The sequence below is a fragment of the Salvelinus fontinalis genome, unplaced genomic scaffold (assembly GCF_029448725.1).
Source record: "Salvelinus fontinalis isolate EN_2023a unplaced genomic scaffold, ASM2944872v1 scaffold_2231, whole genome shotgun sequence".
Lineage (NCBI taxonomy): Eukaryota > Metazoa > Chordata > Actinopteri > Salmoniformes > Salmonidae > Salvelinus > Salvelinus fontinalis.
Window position 1 is genome coordinate 1,227 of NW_026602440.1, and position 16,500 is coordinate 17,726.

Below are 16,500 nucleotides of genomic sequence, written 5' to 3' on the forward strand. Positions count from 1 at the left end.
AGCTTGTTACTGTACATTTAGCATATCCTTCAGTTTTATAGTAGCATCACCTTTTATTTTCGTATATTGCTTGTCCTGTAAGGAACTGTTGAACTAGTGTTTACAGCTGTGGAAGCCAAACGTTAGATCACCGGGCAAAACCACTGTGATGGAACGTTTGTAATACACAACCTTGACGGTGAAACGAGAAGGAATGCCTCGCCCGTACGCTCATTAACTTACTCATAACACTAGCCAGTTTTAGCCTCAGCCTGACATTCTCATTTATCTGAATTCCCCTGACATAGTAGAGCTGCGGTCCTCTATGATGATGAAAAATATCGGGAGCGCGTGTCATCTTCTGAAGACTGTCCTGAGATCAGTGTGGAGAACAGGGCCTCTATAGTCTGTAATGAAACGCTCGGCCCTGTGGGGGTAATTGTAAAAACACAGCATCTGTTCCCCAGTCAGTCAGCCACACCCCTACGGCCTTCACCGGTTTCCCAGACTGCCGACTGTGTTGACATCAGACAACGGGCCTCCATTTGGGGGAGTGGGAGGAGGAATATGTTTTTGATGATGATAGTTAGTCTCCCTGTAAATATCACCATGGACTATCCCTAAAACCACATGTGCCCCGAACTGGATCTTGTCCTCCGTGTCGCTCCTGTAGAGTGAAGCAAAGAGATGTTCCTTTACAGACTGGCTGGTGATGTCACTTAGAAATGAACAGTGCCAATCCTCAGGGGCTGCAGTGTTTTGTGCTGCCTGCGACAGATTCAGACCAAGGGAGAGAAGGCCAGCTGATCAGTACAGGGCCATAGAGAAGAGTCAACCAGTAGACACCGTGGCCGTTGAGGACCGCCTCCAACATTTATAATAACCGTTTTTTGTGTGCATTTCTCCTTTTCCCTCTACTTGCCTGGCAGGATTTTGTCCGTCACTTCCGCGTGCTGCTACCCGAGGGCACCAGTGCCACCCAGGAAGGCATCGGACAGTACCTGGGCCAGGTGGACCTTGCACCCAATGGATACCAAGTTGGCAAAACCATGGTACTATTCACCCAGCTGCCTGTCACTATAGTAGATTAAAACCATGGTACTATTCACCCAGCTGCCTGTTACCAGAGTAGATTAAAACCATGGTACTATTCACCCAGCTGCCTGTCACTATAGTAGATTAAAACCATGGTACTATTCACCCAGCTGCCTGTCACTATAGTAGATTAAAACCATGGTACTGTTCACCCTGCTGCCTGTCACTATAGTCGATTAAAACCATGGTACTGTTCACCCTGCTGCCTGTCACTATAGTAGATTAAAACCATGGTACTATTCACCCAGCTGCCTGTCGCTACAGTAGATTAAAACCATGGTACTGTTCACCCTGCTGCCTGTCACTATAGTAGATTAAAACCATGGTACTATTCACCCAGCTGCCTGTCACTATAGTAGATTAAAACCATGGTACTATTCACCCAGCTGCCTGTCACTATAGTAGATTAAAACCATGGTACTATTCACCCAGCTGCCTGTCGCTACAGTAGATTAAAACCATGGTACTGTTCACCCAGCTGCCTGCCACTACAGTCGATTAAAACCAAGAGGAATAGATAAAATGGGGACTTTTTAGTCAAGGTATCAAAAATTGTATCCAATTGTCTTGTTTTCTGTAGTATATTGTACCCCCATGGGGATATGAGGATTTGCCATAAGGCGCTGATCTGTTTTATTTTACAAATTTAGACTAGCCTTATCTATAGAAACGTTTGTGGCCAAACGCACATCCTTTAAACACAGGTGCTGGGCTAATTAACTATTCTACAACAGAACAGACAGGCCTTGCATTGTCCTTATAGCTACAAGAAAAAATGGTCCGTCATGTTTGTCTTCATGAGTGGTAATTGACATCAGTTTCAGTCTCCACAGGGGTGGTGGAGATTCGGCCCTGCTTTAGGTTATTGAACTTAGTTAAATATAGAAACAGAAAAATATGGAGCAGTGACATTATATTACCAGCACTCTAGTCTTTCTGGGAGACCGGATGTTATAAAGAACATACCCCAAGTATGGACAGTACCTCTGACACACACACACACACACACACACTGATAGATGGGTCCAGCACTATTCCTTTGGTTTGATGTCTATAATTAGCAGCCCATAGCTCCCATACCTGAAATTCTTGTTGCTCCTGTGTCTGATCATCCAGGGAGGGGGTTACTTGAACAGTGAGAGTGTGTATATGTATGTGTGTATGATGTGCCACTCATTGTGTCCACTGTCAGGTGTTCCTGCGGGAGGTGGAGCGTCAGCAGCTGCAGGCGTTGCTCCACAGGGAGGTCCTGAACCGTATCGTCACGCTGCAGCGCCGCTTCAGGGCCCTGCTGGAGAGGAAACACTTCATCAGTATGAGACTGGCTGCTACAACCATCCAGGTAACCACCGTTCCCTTCTCATAGCCTCATCACCCAGGGGCAGGGACAGTCTCCTTCTTATAGCCTCATCACCCAGGGTCAGGAACAGTTCCCTTCTCATAGCCTCATCACCCAGGGGCAGGGACAGTCCCCTTCTTATAGCCTCATCACCCAGGGAAAATGAGTGGGCACAGGGCATCAACCCTGGTCCTGCTACAGGGGTATACTGGCTTTTGTTTCATTACAGTTGCATGGTCCTGTTACTGGGGTATGAAGGCTTTTGTTTCATTACAGTTGCATGGTCCTGTTACTGGGGTATGAAGGCTTTTGTTTCATTACAGTTGCATGGTCCTGTTACTGGAGTATGAAGGCTTTTGTTTCATTACAGTTGCATGGTCCTGTTACTGGGGTATGAAGGCTTTTGTTTCATTACAGTTGCATGGTCCTGTTACTGGGGTATGAAGGCTTTTGTTTCATTACAGTTGCATGGTCCTGTTACTGGGGTATGAAGGGTTTTGTTTCATTACAGTTAAATGGTCCTGTTACTGGGGTATGAAGGCTTTTGTTTCATTACAGTTGCATGGTCCTGTTACTGGGGTATGAAGGCTTTTGTTTCATTACAGTTGCATGGTCCTGTTACTGGGGTATGCAGGCTTTTGTTTCATTACAGTTGCATGGTCCTGTTACTGGGGTATGAAGGCTTTTGTTTCATTACAGTTGCATGGTCCTGTTACTGGGGTATGAAGGGTTTTGTTTCATTACAGTTAAATGGTTCTGTTACTGGGGTATGAAGGCTTTTGTTTCATTACAGTTGTATGGTCCTGTTACTGGGGTATGAAGGCTTTTGTTTCATTACAGTTGCATGGTCCTGTTACTGGGGTATGAAGGCTTTTGTTTCATTACAGTTAAATGGTCCTGTTACTGGGGTATGAAGGCTTTTGTTTCATTACAGTTAAATGGTCCTGTTACTGGGGTATGAAGGCTTTTGTTTCATTACAGTTGCATGGTCCTGTTACTGGGGTATGAAGGCTTTTGTTTCATTACAGTTGCATGGTCCTGTTACTGGGGTATGAAGGCTTTTGTTTCATTACAGTTAAATGGTCCTGTTACTGGGGTATGAAGGGTTTTGTTTCATTACAGTTAAATGGTCCTGTTACTGGGGTATGAAGACTTTTGTTTCATTACAGTTGCATGGTCCTGTTACTGGGGTATGAAGGCTTTTGTTTCATTACAGTTAAATGGTCCTGTTACTGGGGTATGCAGGCTTTTGTTTCATTACAGTTAAATGGTCCTGTTACTGGGGTATGAAGGCTTTTGTTTCATTACAGTTAAATGGTCCTGTTACTGGGGTATGAAGGCTTTTGTTTCATTACAGTTGCATGGTCCTGTTACTGGGGTATGAAGGCTTTTGTTTCATTACAGTTGCATGGTCCTGTTACTGGGGTATGAAGGCTTTTGTTTCATTACAGTTGCATGGTCCTGTTACTGGAGTATGAAGGCTTTTGTTTCATTACAGTTAAATGGTCCTGTTACTGGAGTATGAAGGCTTTTGTTTCATTACAGTTAAATTGTCCTGTTACTGGGGTATGCAGGCTTTTGTTTCATTACAGTTAAATGGTCCTGTTACTGGGGTATGCAGGCTTTTGTTTCATTACAGTTAAATGGTCCTGTTACTGGGGTATGCAGGCTTTTGTTTCATTACAGTTAAATGGTCCTGTTACTGGGGTATGAAGGCTTTTGTTTCATTACAGTTAAATGGTCCTGTTACTGGGGTATGAAGGCTTTTGTTTCATTACAGTTGCATTGTCCTGTTACTGGGGTATGAAGGCTTTTGTTTCATTACAGTTGCATGGTCCTGTTACTGGGGTATGAAGGCTTTTGTTTCATTACAGTTGCATGGTCCTGTTACTGGGGTATGAAGGCTTTTGTTTCATTACAGTTGCATGGTCCTGTTACTGGGGTATGAAGGCTTTTGTTTCATTACAGTTAAATGGTCCTGTTACTGGGGTATGAAGGCTTTTGTTTCATTACAGTTAAATGGTCCTGTTACTGGGGTATGAAGGCTTTTGTTTCATTACAGTTAAATGGTCCTGTTACTGGGGTATGCAGGCTTTTGTTTCATTACAGTTAAATGGTCCTGTTACTGGAGTATGCAGGCTTTTGTTTCATTACAGTTAAATGGTCCTGTTACTGGGGTATGAAGGCTTTTGTTTCATTACAGTTAAATGGTCCTGTTACTGGGGTATGCAGGCTTTTGTTTCATTACAGTTAAATGGTCCTGTTACTGGGGTATGAAGGCTTTTGTTTCATTACAGTTAAATGGTCCTGTTACTGGGGTATGAAGGCTTTTGTTTCATTACAGTTAAATGGTCCTGTTACTGGGGTATGAAGGGTTTTGTTTCATTACAGTTGCATGGTCCTGTTACTGGAGTATGAAGGCTTTTGTTTCATTACAGTTAAATGGTCCTGTTACTGGGGTATGAAGGCTTTTGTTTCATTACAGTTAAATGGTCCTGTTACTGGAGTATGAAGGGTTTTGTTTCATTACAGTTGCATGGTCCTGTTACTGGGGTATGCAGGCTTTTGTTTCATTACAGTTAAATGGTCCTGTTACTGGGGTATGAAGGCTTTTGTTTCATTACAGTTAAATGGTCCTGTTACTGGGGTATGCAGGCTTTTGTTTCATTACAGTTAAATGGTCCTGTTACTGGAGTATGAAGGCTTTTGTTTCATTACAGTTGCATGCAATCAGGGTCTTGGTTAGTTGAATCAGGTGTGTTAGCGCTGGGCTGGTAGAAAGTCTGTACACCCTGTTCTGTGGCTCTCAGCACCGTAGTTGGTGATATTAACTGTGTAAATGATCTATAGTCCATCCAGGCTTGATACGTAGGAGTTTGTTTGTATATGTGATATTTATTTTGTATTTAGTAAATGGATTTAAGTGGGAAATAATGTTATTGAACTGAGGCAGGAATGCTTCTCATCCCAATGTTATGTGTCAGGCCTCATCTGTGAAATCTGCTCAGCCCGGTTTTGATGGGCCAGCAAGATATTTAATTTGTATGTGTTATGGAGGGATGTTTAGATCCAGAGCTCTTTCAGTAATCCTACAAAATCCCACAATTTATTTTTGTGGAAAATTCTGTGAATTAGCTAAACTATTTCTCTTGACCGTTCCTCAACTTTGTTTTGGATGTCATTCAACTTTCACGATCACAATCTAAGACTCATACCAGATATTTGATCCTAGTAATTATGCAATTGTTGATTTAGTTTACGTTACAGTATCCAGCGGGAACCAAACACTAAGTGCTTTCATAAACAGGGACATTGTTGTACTAGAGAAGTTGGCTATGAATGGAAATGGATTGAACACACCTCGAGGATCGGGACTTCAGCGTTTTCAGTGGGTCTGTTTTGCTTTAGATCTTTGAGACCTTGGTGTAAATTATCCAATCACTTCTATTGATCAACTAGCACAGTTGGTGAGGTGATTAGTAGAGTGAGGTGTGGTGCCTGGTTGGAATGAAACTTTGAAATGCTTCTGGCCCTCCAGGATCAAATAAATGTTTATTGGTCGCGTACACAGTTTGACAGAAATTATAGTGGGTGCAGCGAAATGCTTGTGTAACTAGATCCTAACAGTGCAGCGAAATTGGCAAACAAGGACACAAATAATAATAATCAAAAACTAGAAAGAAGAAATCAGGAATGTCAGAGCTAATCCAGTATACACTATCAGTAATCCCAACTAATCCAGTATACACTATCAGTAATCCAAACTAATCCAGTATACACTATCAGTTATCCCAACTAATCCAGTATACACTATCAGTAATCCCAACTAATCCAGTATACACTATCAGTAATCCAAACGAATCCAGTATACACTATCAGTAATCCAAACGAATCCAGTATACACTATCAGTAATCCAAACGAATCAGTATACACTATCAGTAATCCAAACGAATCCAGTATACACTATCAGTAATCCAAACGAATCCAGTATACACTATCAGTAATCCAAACGAATCCAGTATACACTATCAGTAATCCAAACGAATCCAGTATTCACTATCAGTAATCCAAACGAATCCAGTATTCACTATCAGTAATCCAAACGACTACAGTATACACTATCGGTAATCCAAACGAATCCAGTATACACTATCTGTTATCCCAACGAATCCAGTATACACTATCTGTTATCCCAACGAATCCAGTATACACTATCTGTTATCCCAACTAATCCAGTATTCACTATCTGTTATCCCAACTAATCCAGTATACACTATCAGTTATCCCAACTAATCCAGTATACACTATCAGTTATCCAAAAGCAATCTGTGTATTTACACCTAAAATATCTACTTAAGAATATGTACAGCAGTAGATATACACTGCTCAAAAAAATAAAGGGAACACTTAAACAACACAATGTAACTCCAAGTCAATCACACTTCTATGAAATCAAACTGTCCACTTAGGAAGCAACACTGATTGACAATAAATTTCACATGCTGTTGTGCAAATGGAATAGACAAAAGGTGGAAATTATAGGCAATTAGCAAGACACCCCCAAAAAAGGAGTGATTCTGCAGGTGGTGACCACAGACCACTTCTCAGTTCCTATGCTTCCTGGCTGATGTTTTGGTCACTTTTGAATGCTGGCGGTGCTCTCACTCTAGTGGTAGCATGAGACGGAGTCTACAACCCACACAAGTGGCTCAGGTAGTGCAGTTCATCCAGGATGGCCCATCAATGTGAGCTGTGGCAAAAAGGTTTGCTGTGTCTGTCAGCGTAGTGTCCAGAGCATGGAGGCGCTACCAGGAGACAGGCCAGTACATCAGGAGACGTGGAGGAGGCCGTAGGAGGGCAACAACCCAGCAGCAGGACCGCTACCTCCGCCTTTGTGCAAGGAGGTGCACTGCCAGAGCCCTGCAAAATGACCTCCAGCAGGCCACAAATGTGCATGTGTCAGCATATGGTCTCACAAGGGGTCTGAGGATCTCATCTCGGTACCTAATGGCAGTCAGGCTACCTCTGGCGAGCACATGGAGGGCTGTGCGGCCCCACAAAGAAATGCCACCCCACACCATGACTGACCCATCGCCAAACCAGTCATGCTGGAGGATGTTGCAGGCAGCAGAACGTTCTCCACGGCGTCTCCAGACTCTGTCACGTCTGTCACATGTGCTCAGTGTGAACCTGCTTTCATCTGTGAAGAGCACAGGGCGCCAGTGGCAAATTTGCCAATCTTGGTGTTCTCTGGCAAATGCCAAACGACATGCACGGTGCTGGGCTGTAAGCACAATCCCCACCTGTGGACGTCGGGCTCTCATACCACCCTCATGGAGTCTGTTTCTGACCGTTTGAGCAGACACATACACATTTGTGGCCTGCTGGAGGTCATTTTGCAGTGCTCCTCCTGCTCAAAGGCGGAGGTAGCGGTCCTGCTGCTGGGTTGTTGCCCTCCTACGGCCTCCTCCACGTCTCCTGATGTACTGGCCTGTCTCCTGGTAGCGCCTCCATGCTCTGGACACTACGCTGACAGACACAGCAAACCTTTTTGCCACAGCTCGCATTGATGTGCCATCCTGGATGAACTGCACTACCTGAGCCACTTGTGTGGGTTGTAGACTCCGTCTCATGCTACCACTAGAGTGAGAGCACCGCCAGCATTCAAAAGTGACCAAAACATCAGCCAGGAAGCATAGGAACTGAGAAGTTGTCTGTGGTCACCACCTGCAGAACCAGTCCTTTATTGGGGGGTGTCTTGCTAATTGCCTATAATTTCCACCTTTTGTCTATTCCATTTGCACAACAGCATGTGAAATTTATTGTCAATCAGTGTTGCTTCCTAAGTGGACAGTTTGATTTCACAGAAGTGTGATTGACTTGGAGTTACATTGTGTTGTTTAAGTGTTCCCTTTATTTTTTTGAGCAGTGTATTACAGTGAGCTATGTCAGGAATCCAGTATATAGATATTCAGTGTGAATAAACAGTATAACAAAATGCAATGTTCAGTAGTAGATATATTAGAAAGAGATATGTGAAGAATACAGTATATGAATACACAGTGTGAAAAACAGTTTAAAAGAAACATAAAACGAAACAAAAAATTAACAAAATGGATCAGGGCATCTACCCTTACTACCCCCCTTTTAACCCTTTAATGTTTCCCTGTTGAACACTTCTCCCTTCCCTGCTAGGAGAGGGACTCGTATTATATCAGTTTACACTGGAACCGCCTAATTGGTCCTTTGGAAAGAGACTCGGGTGTTTTGGCTTTGTCTGGTTAAAAAGAAAAAGAAATGGAATCAATGTGTAGAAGTGTTAATAGCCAGAGACGGAGGGAGAGAGCTAACAAAAGGAAATAAAGCATCTTATGGAGGAGTTGTGATGATGTTCCCAGAGCAGGAGAACGAAAGGTCTGTCAAACAGTTCATGCATTTAATTTATCTCTGCTGAGCCTGCTGTTGCTCTTTGTGTAGTCATCCAAGTTTGGATAGCTTTGTGTCTTGTTTTGACAACATTTTCCCTGACCATACCATATTATTTTATACAGTAGTGCCAAATCCCAGCCCCTCCTAGCCCCCCAGGCCCTCCTAATTCCGCTATGCCCCCCTAACACACCTAGCTTCCTAGCCCCCCAGGCTCTCCTAATACCGCTAAACCCCCCTAACACACCTAGCCTCCTAGCCCCTCAGGCCCTCCTAATACCGCTAAGCCCCCCCTAACACACCTAGCCTCCTAGCCCCCCAGGCTCTCCTTATACCGCTAAGCCCCCCCTAACACACCTAGCCTCCTAGCCCCCCAGGCCCTCCTAATACCGCTAAGCCCCCCCTTACACACCTAGCCTCCTAGCCCCCCAGGCCCTCCTAATTCCGCTATGCCCCCCTAACACACCTAGCCTCCTAGCCCCCCAGGCCCTCCTAATACCGCTAAGCCCCCCCTTACACACCTAGCCTCCTAGCCCCCCAGGCCCTCCTAATACCGCTAAGCCCCCCCTAACACATCTAGCCTCCTAGCCCCCCAGGCTCTCCTAATACCGCTAAGCCCCCCTAACACACCCAGCCCCTCCTAGCCTCTATGCACTTGTGGAAATCTGAGAGGATTGAATAAGCAGTAAGCAACATGGTAAGCAACATGGTAATAGCTTTGCTTTCTGATTGGCTTGATGGAATTTTTACCTAATCAGATCTCCACAAGTGCATAGTGGGGGGGCGGGGGGGGATTCAGGATTGGACGTTGCTACAGAGGGATGGACTCAAATCCAATAAACATCAAATTCCATCAGACTATAAATGCGGTAACATCTCTGATCTCCACAGCTCTGATCTCACCTACAGCGTCGTCCCGGTTTGGCCGGTGTAGGCCGTCATTGTAAATAAGAATTTGTTCTTAACTGACATGCCTAGTTAAATTTTTAAAAATACTTCCCCTCACACAGAAATGGTGGCGTGCCTACCAGTCCAAGCAGGAGGATGACTACAACCCAAGCATCGAGGAGGGGGCAGCCTTGTGTATCCAGACAGCTTGGCGGGGGTACAAGGAGCGCTGGAGGTTCGGGCTGTGGCGGGAGGCGGCCCTGCTGCTGCAGAGGGAGTGGAGGGCGTTGCTGAAGCGGCGAGAACGGGAGGGGGCGGCACTCGCCATCCAGACAGCCTGGCGCTGCCACATGGCCAGAGAGGCCTACCTGCGACTGCGTAGCACCATGGTGCTGCTACAGGCAGCGGGCAAAGGCTACCTGGCCAGACAAAGGTAAACTAATGTGAAGTGTTGCAGAAAGTTTTAGAGCAGACGTGGTTCTCCACATGACATGAGAGTGAATAGTCTGTTCTACATATTACATATCTATCTGCAGCTGAGCTTGCTTCATTACTGTTTCTGGATACTTATGAATGATCATGGAAATCAATATGAAATGCCATGGAACATTTGATGAAGGCAGTGTTACCACAGAAGACCATCTGAACTTCCATGCCTCCATAACTTCAACGCATTGATGGAAACATTCTTGCAATGAGATTAGAAATTGCTGCAAAGTTAATTCACTGTACTTATTGGTCATAATTCTATATCCAATCCTCCTCCACGTCCAGTCGTAACTGGTGACGTGCTCGTATTCATGGCCTGCCAGCTAAAAAGTCTCCTGTTCAGATAATGTTGTTACATAAACACCCAGAACAAAGTAGCAACAGTCAGCTGAGCTAGAGGAGGACATTCTCCCATAAGGCTGCCACTTTGAGTTGACACATTCAACAGGAAGAGACTGTGATATGTTTTTAAGTGTCTAGTCTGTCTTGTGTCAAGGAACAAAGAATTAAGACTCAATGAAGGTGTGCTGTTGCCTTGTGATTGGTTTAGCTGTAACCATGCCTCCTTGATTGACAGCTTCGGGCATTTGAAGGAGCAGAGACTGAGGGAGAAAGAGCAGAGGCTGAGGGAGAGAGAGAGTCAACAACAGCAGCAGCTGCTGCAGAATGGACAGATGCGCCTCTCGCCAGAAGAAGACGATCAGCCAGTGAGGATCATGGGCCTGGACCTGAGCACATGGGAGGACCGCTCATACAAGGAGCGGGAAAGGAGCATCCAGAGACTGAACAGCCAGGAGGAGAGGGTAAAAGAGGGACGAGGTGTAGAAATAGGAGGTGAGGGAGGAGTGGCGAGGGCCGCAGAGAGCTCAGGTAGGGCCCAGTCGGAACCACCGCCAGTTTCGTCGACAGCCACTGTGGTGGTGAGAGAGAGGACCAGGACCCTGGACGAACCCTGCCAGAAGACCACCAGGGCCAAGAGGGAGAGCCGGAGGATGAGGGAGCTGGAGCAGGCCAAGTTCAGCCTGGAGCTGCTCAAGGTGCGGGCCACGGGCAGTGGTGGAGCCTCGTCCCCCTCTGAAGAGAGGCGCTGGTCGGCCGAGCTGACCCCCACCACCACCCCGCCTCGCCGCTCCCCCCAGGGACCCGGAACCCCCGACAGCCAGAGCTCCAAGGGCAGCTTCGAGCTACTCAGCATGGATGACGAGATACTCAGGGAGAGGGCACCTTTGGCAGATGAGGACGAGCTTGGTTCCCCCCTCTCTTCTGAAGTGCAGCTGGAGCAGGCCCCGGATGTCAGCCTCGTGTCGAAGGAGTCTCCCAGGGCTTCTGTGTCCGATGCCGCCGCCCCACCTCCAGACAGTCAGAGTCAGGCCAAGCTAGACCCGGCTGCCGCCTCTCCACCTCCGCCCAAGATAGAGAACTACCTCCCTACCTTTTACGTTCCGTCAACTGATGGCAGCTTGATGATCACCCATCGTCTTAGCGATGACTCCTCGCGGCCCCTCGAGGCCGATACCACTAGTACCACCATCGTCACCAAGCCGCTCAAGTCAATCAAACAAAGGCGGGAATCGTCACGGCGACCCGTGGTTGTGGTCATCAGCATGCAGAAGGAAACCCCCCTGGATCAGGAGGAGCTCGATGGTGCCATCATTCGTTTTCCGCCTGTAGAGGTTCGTGACGGATCGGCACAAACCGGCGAATCCCCTTCATCGCCACGGCTACCAGTCCCTGCACCTGTTCCACCACTAGATCCCGCCCCAGTCATCCCTATCTCTGGCCCCACCCCTGTCCCAGCTGCCAACCAGTTGGTCCTGGAGAAGCTGGAGCGACTGAACGAGGAAAAGGAGGAGAGGCAGCGGCACCTGCAGCAGCAGAACGAGCGGGAGATGATGGACCAGATCCGGAAGCAGAAGGAGGTTCTGGAGAGACAGCGGCACCACTTCGCCCAGCACGAGAGGGAACTGTTGGAGAAGCAGAGGGGTGAGGCCCTGGTCAGGATCCAGCAGAGCCGGCAGGGAGGGCCCCCCCAAGACAGGAGTGCAACCACAGCTACCTCTACCAGGCCCCTTAGACCCAGCTCCCTTCTCATCGAGAGAGCCCCGGCTCTGGCTCCACCCTCCAGGACCCAGTCTGTGTCCGCTGCCCACGCATACCTCTCTCCTCCTGGGCCGATGGACACCCAGAGTGTCCCCATGCCCCATCCTGAGCCCAACAAGGCCCAGCCCAACAAGGCCCAGCCCAACAAGGCCCAGCCCAACCAGGCCCGGCTCCCTCCACCTCCCTCAGCCCCCAAAACAAAGACCGGGGATGGGAGACCCATTGCGGATGGCTGGGCGCCGAATTTGACCCTGGAGTCCAGAGAGGGCGGGGGAGGAGGAGCCAGAGGGAGGGTTCCCAAGAAGGTCCCAGCTAATCAGGGCACCAGCATCAGCATGACTGACATGTCGGAAAACATCTTCTTTGCGCCCAAAGACAGAGTGGCGTTCTCTAAGTGAGTATTGAATCCAGCTATGGAGTTATCATGTACTGTAAGTACCTTTACCACCCAACTAGACATGGAGTTATCATGTACTGTAGGTACCTTTACCACCCGACTAGACATGGAGTTATCATGTACTGTAGGTACCTTTACCACCCGACTAGACATGGAGTTATCATGTACTGTAGGTACCTTTACCACCCGACTAGACATGGAGTTATCATGTACTGTAGGTACCTTTACCACCCGACTAGACATGGAGTTATCATGTACTGTAGGTACCTTTACCACCCAACTAGACATGGAGTTATCATGTACTGTGGGTACCTTTACCACCCGACTAGACATGGAGTTATCATGTACTGTGGGTACCTTTACCACCCGTCTAGACATGGAGTTATCATGTACTGTAGGTACCTTTACCACCCAACTAGACATTGATACACATGAGAGATTATTCCTAAAAACGTATATGTCATACATCATTCTTAACCTTTGAAAAGAAACCAAGAGTCCTAATAGATGCATAGTTCACATAAAGGTAATAGAAGTTAAAAAAACATCAGAAAAATAGGTGTTGCTTGGGAATTAATTGGTTTGGAATAATGATTTACTATTTCACAGAAACTTAAAGGTACAATATGCAGAAATCGCTAATAGTTCACCTAATTTCAGTTTATGACAAAACAATAATTCTGATTGTAAAGAATCATTGTATCATCTAAACCGCTGTGAAATATATTTTCCATAACCAAAAACATTGTATTTTCAGCTGTTTGAAACTGGTGTACAAAACCAAAAGTAAAAGATGCAAAACGAAAGCATAGAAATAGCGCACATAGCACCGATATACCGCTTCTTAGACTTGCTTTCAATGAGAATGACAGATCTATAATTCACATATCTATGTGAAGTTGGTCAGGTCGCTCTAAAAGTTACATATTGCCAGTTTAACCCCCTCTTCATTCCCTGACTCAATGACTATGTGTTTTAGGTTTGACAAGGAGAAGCCTGTTAATCAAGAGAAGCCTGTAGCAGTCCCAAAAGAGGGCCCCTCAAGCACCAAGCCCACCATAGGACTGAAAACACAGGAGGTGAGTGAATGGCAGAACCGGTAGCATTTGTCATAATGTTTGTGTGTATTTGCATGTCCATATCAAATAATCAGACTGATAAATAAATATTGTGTGTGTGTTTCTGTATATGTTCTAAGGGTTTGCATGTGTTTACATATGGAGCAGCGTCGTCCAGGTTAGGGGAGGGTTTGGTCGGGGTAGGCCATCATTGTAAAATAAGAATGTTTTCTTAACTGACTTAACTGCCAAGTTAAATAAAGGTTAAATTAAAACATTTAAAAAATACATATCCTAGAGAGAGAGAGAGAGAGCGTGAGACCGACGGAATAAAAAGATGGCGACACAGAGAGAAAGTTGCACAGATTTAAAAGGGAAACATCGGGGCATCCAAGACCCTGTCTAGTATCCACAGGTCCTAAAGAGGAAAGCAGCGTTCATTGGCCTGTTTGTGAGTGTGTTTCAACTGTTGTTATATCGTTTTTGGTCAACCAGGTCAGCAGGGCGGGCCACAGAAAGAAAGCCCGCATGGCACGGACACGCTCTGACTTTCTGACCCGCACGCCGACCTCCTCGCTGGGGTGCGAGTCGGAGGAGGACGAGTACGACGGAAAGCCCCCCCTCTCCTCCCCTCCCCCCTACGCCAAAACCATCCCTAAACAGGAGTCCTTTGAGTGTTTCAGTGACTCAGAGATGGTAAAGAAAACAGACCCATACCTAAACCTCGGCCTACACCCCAATTCAACTAATAGAAGTTCACATTGGGACGGCCATCTTTTTTCCCTGCTGTTAACCCTCTTCAGCACTGACTGGGTAGACCTGTGCTACCGAGCAACTCAACTAAAACAACCTACGCTTTAACTCGATTTTTCCTCTTCCTCCGAGCATAAACTGTTTCAACGATGCTAACACACTCTTCTCTTTAAAACCCGATCAAAGTTCTAGCCTAACTTAGCCTGTCTCCTCACTTCTTCACAGCCCAGAAGTGATACTCTCCTTCTCCTTTTTCATCTCTGTCAGCATAATCAGCCATGGCATGTGTTACTGTAGCTTGTTAGCCTGTTAGCGTTCTCTTCTCACCAGTACCCCTGCTCTCTGACCAAACCCTGGGATCCTGGGTTGAAGGTCATCGCTCAACCTTGACCTTCCTCCCTGATGATTAATTAACACACATTCCTGACCTCTTTACTTGAGCGTAACAAACTTTATTGTGTTATCTGGCTATCCATGTTAGCTATACTGCTAGTCAGGTATGCTAGTGAAAAACTGTGAGCTATAGACAGTATTGAATAATGTTAGACTTGAGGTCAACTGACAACTCAGGCTAGTGGAATTGCTACATTTTGTCAAGGAATCTATTGTTGTACCACGCCATCTACTGGCGTGGGGGAAAATCCTCCCGTCTCCTGTGAGATCGGAAAACGTAGATGTAGAGTAACACGACTTCAGTTAGTACTGTAGATATCGAAATGTCTCTTTTAACTGTCATATCTATTTATGTATGATGTCATTGACATTCTGTCATTCATTGGTGTTTCAGCCTTCCACCAGCTCTGAGGAACAGAAGAAGATACAGAAGGCCATGTCATCTGGAGATCTGGCCAAAGTTGACACGATACGCAAGAACGCCCAGTCAGATGGAAGGTTTGTTCCTGTCATGGTGTCCATCGTAGTCATTTTAATACAGTATACACTGAGTGTACAAAACATTACGAACATCTTCCTAATATTGAGTTGCATCCCTCCTTTTTGCCCTCAGAACAGCCTCAATTCGTCATGGCATGGACTCTACAAGGTGTCGAAAGCGTTCCGCAGGGACGCTGGCCCATATTGACTCCAATGCTTCTTACAGTTGTGTCAAGTTGGCTGGATGTCCTTTGGGTGGTGGACCATTCTTGATACACACGGGAAACTGTTGAGCGTGAAAAACCCAGCAGCGTTGCATTTCTTGACACACTCAAACTGGCCTGCCTGGCACCTACTACCATACCCCGTTCAAAGGCACTTATATCTTTTGTCTTGCCCATTCACCCTCTGAATGGCACACATACACAATGTCTAAATTATCTCAAGGCTTAAAAATCCTTCTTTAACCTGTCTCCTCCCCTTCATCTACACTGATTGAAGTGGATTAAACAAATGACATCAAGAAGGGATCATAGCTTTGACTTGGATTCACCTGGTCAGTCTCATGGAAAGAGCAGGTGTTCCTTTATGTTTTGTACACTCAGTGTAGATAGCAGTGATAGCCTCACTTGATTTCTTGGTTAGATTCCTCAATAATAATCAAAAGTAGTCAATACTTAATAGAAATGGTGGACATGGGTTTGCTTTTGGAGGATTATGAAGGTTGGATCACCAACCATGTCAAGCTGTGATTTCAAGCCATGTGCTGTAGCTGTTAGGGTTTAGGTTAGGGTTAATGAAGCTGTGATCTGTCTCTCCTATCACCAGGGTTAGGGTTAATGAAGTTGTGATCTGTCTCTCCTATCACCAGGGTTAGGGTTAATGAAGCTGTGATCTGTCTCTCCTATCACCAGGGTTAGGGTTAATGAAGCTGTGATCTGTCTCTCCTATCACCAGGGTTAGGGTTAATGAAGCTGTGATCTGTCTCTCCTACCATCAGGGTTAGGGTTAATGAAGCTGTGATCTGTATCTCCTATCACCAGGGTTAGGGTTAATGAAGCTGTGATCTGTATCTCCTACCACCAGGGTTAGGGTTATGAAG

At 46.1% G+C, this 16,500-nt stretch overlaps 1 protein-coding gene across 1 annotated transcript; it reads left to right on the top strand.

The window, feature by feature from the left end:
* Positions 1-838: 838 nt before the first annotated feature.
* On the top strand, positions 839-15,416 carry LOC129850727 (unconventional myosin-IXAa-like; the record flags this gene model as incomplete). The annotated part of the gene is made up of 7 exons (XM_055916983.1): positions 839-1,031; positions 2,267-2,416; positions 9,851-10,161; positions 10,795-12,711; positions 13,694-13,793; positions 14,268-14,468; positions 15,313-15,416. Coding segments are annotated over 7 exons (2,976 nt in total), but the record flags the coding sequence as incomplete, so codon positions are not given.
* Between the last annotated feature and the right edge of the window lie 1,084 nt (positions 15,417-16,500).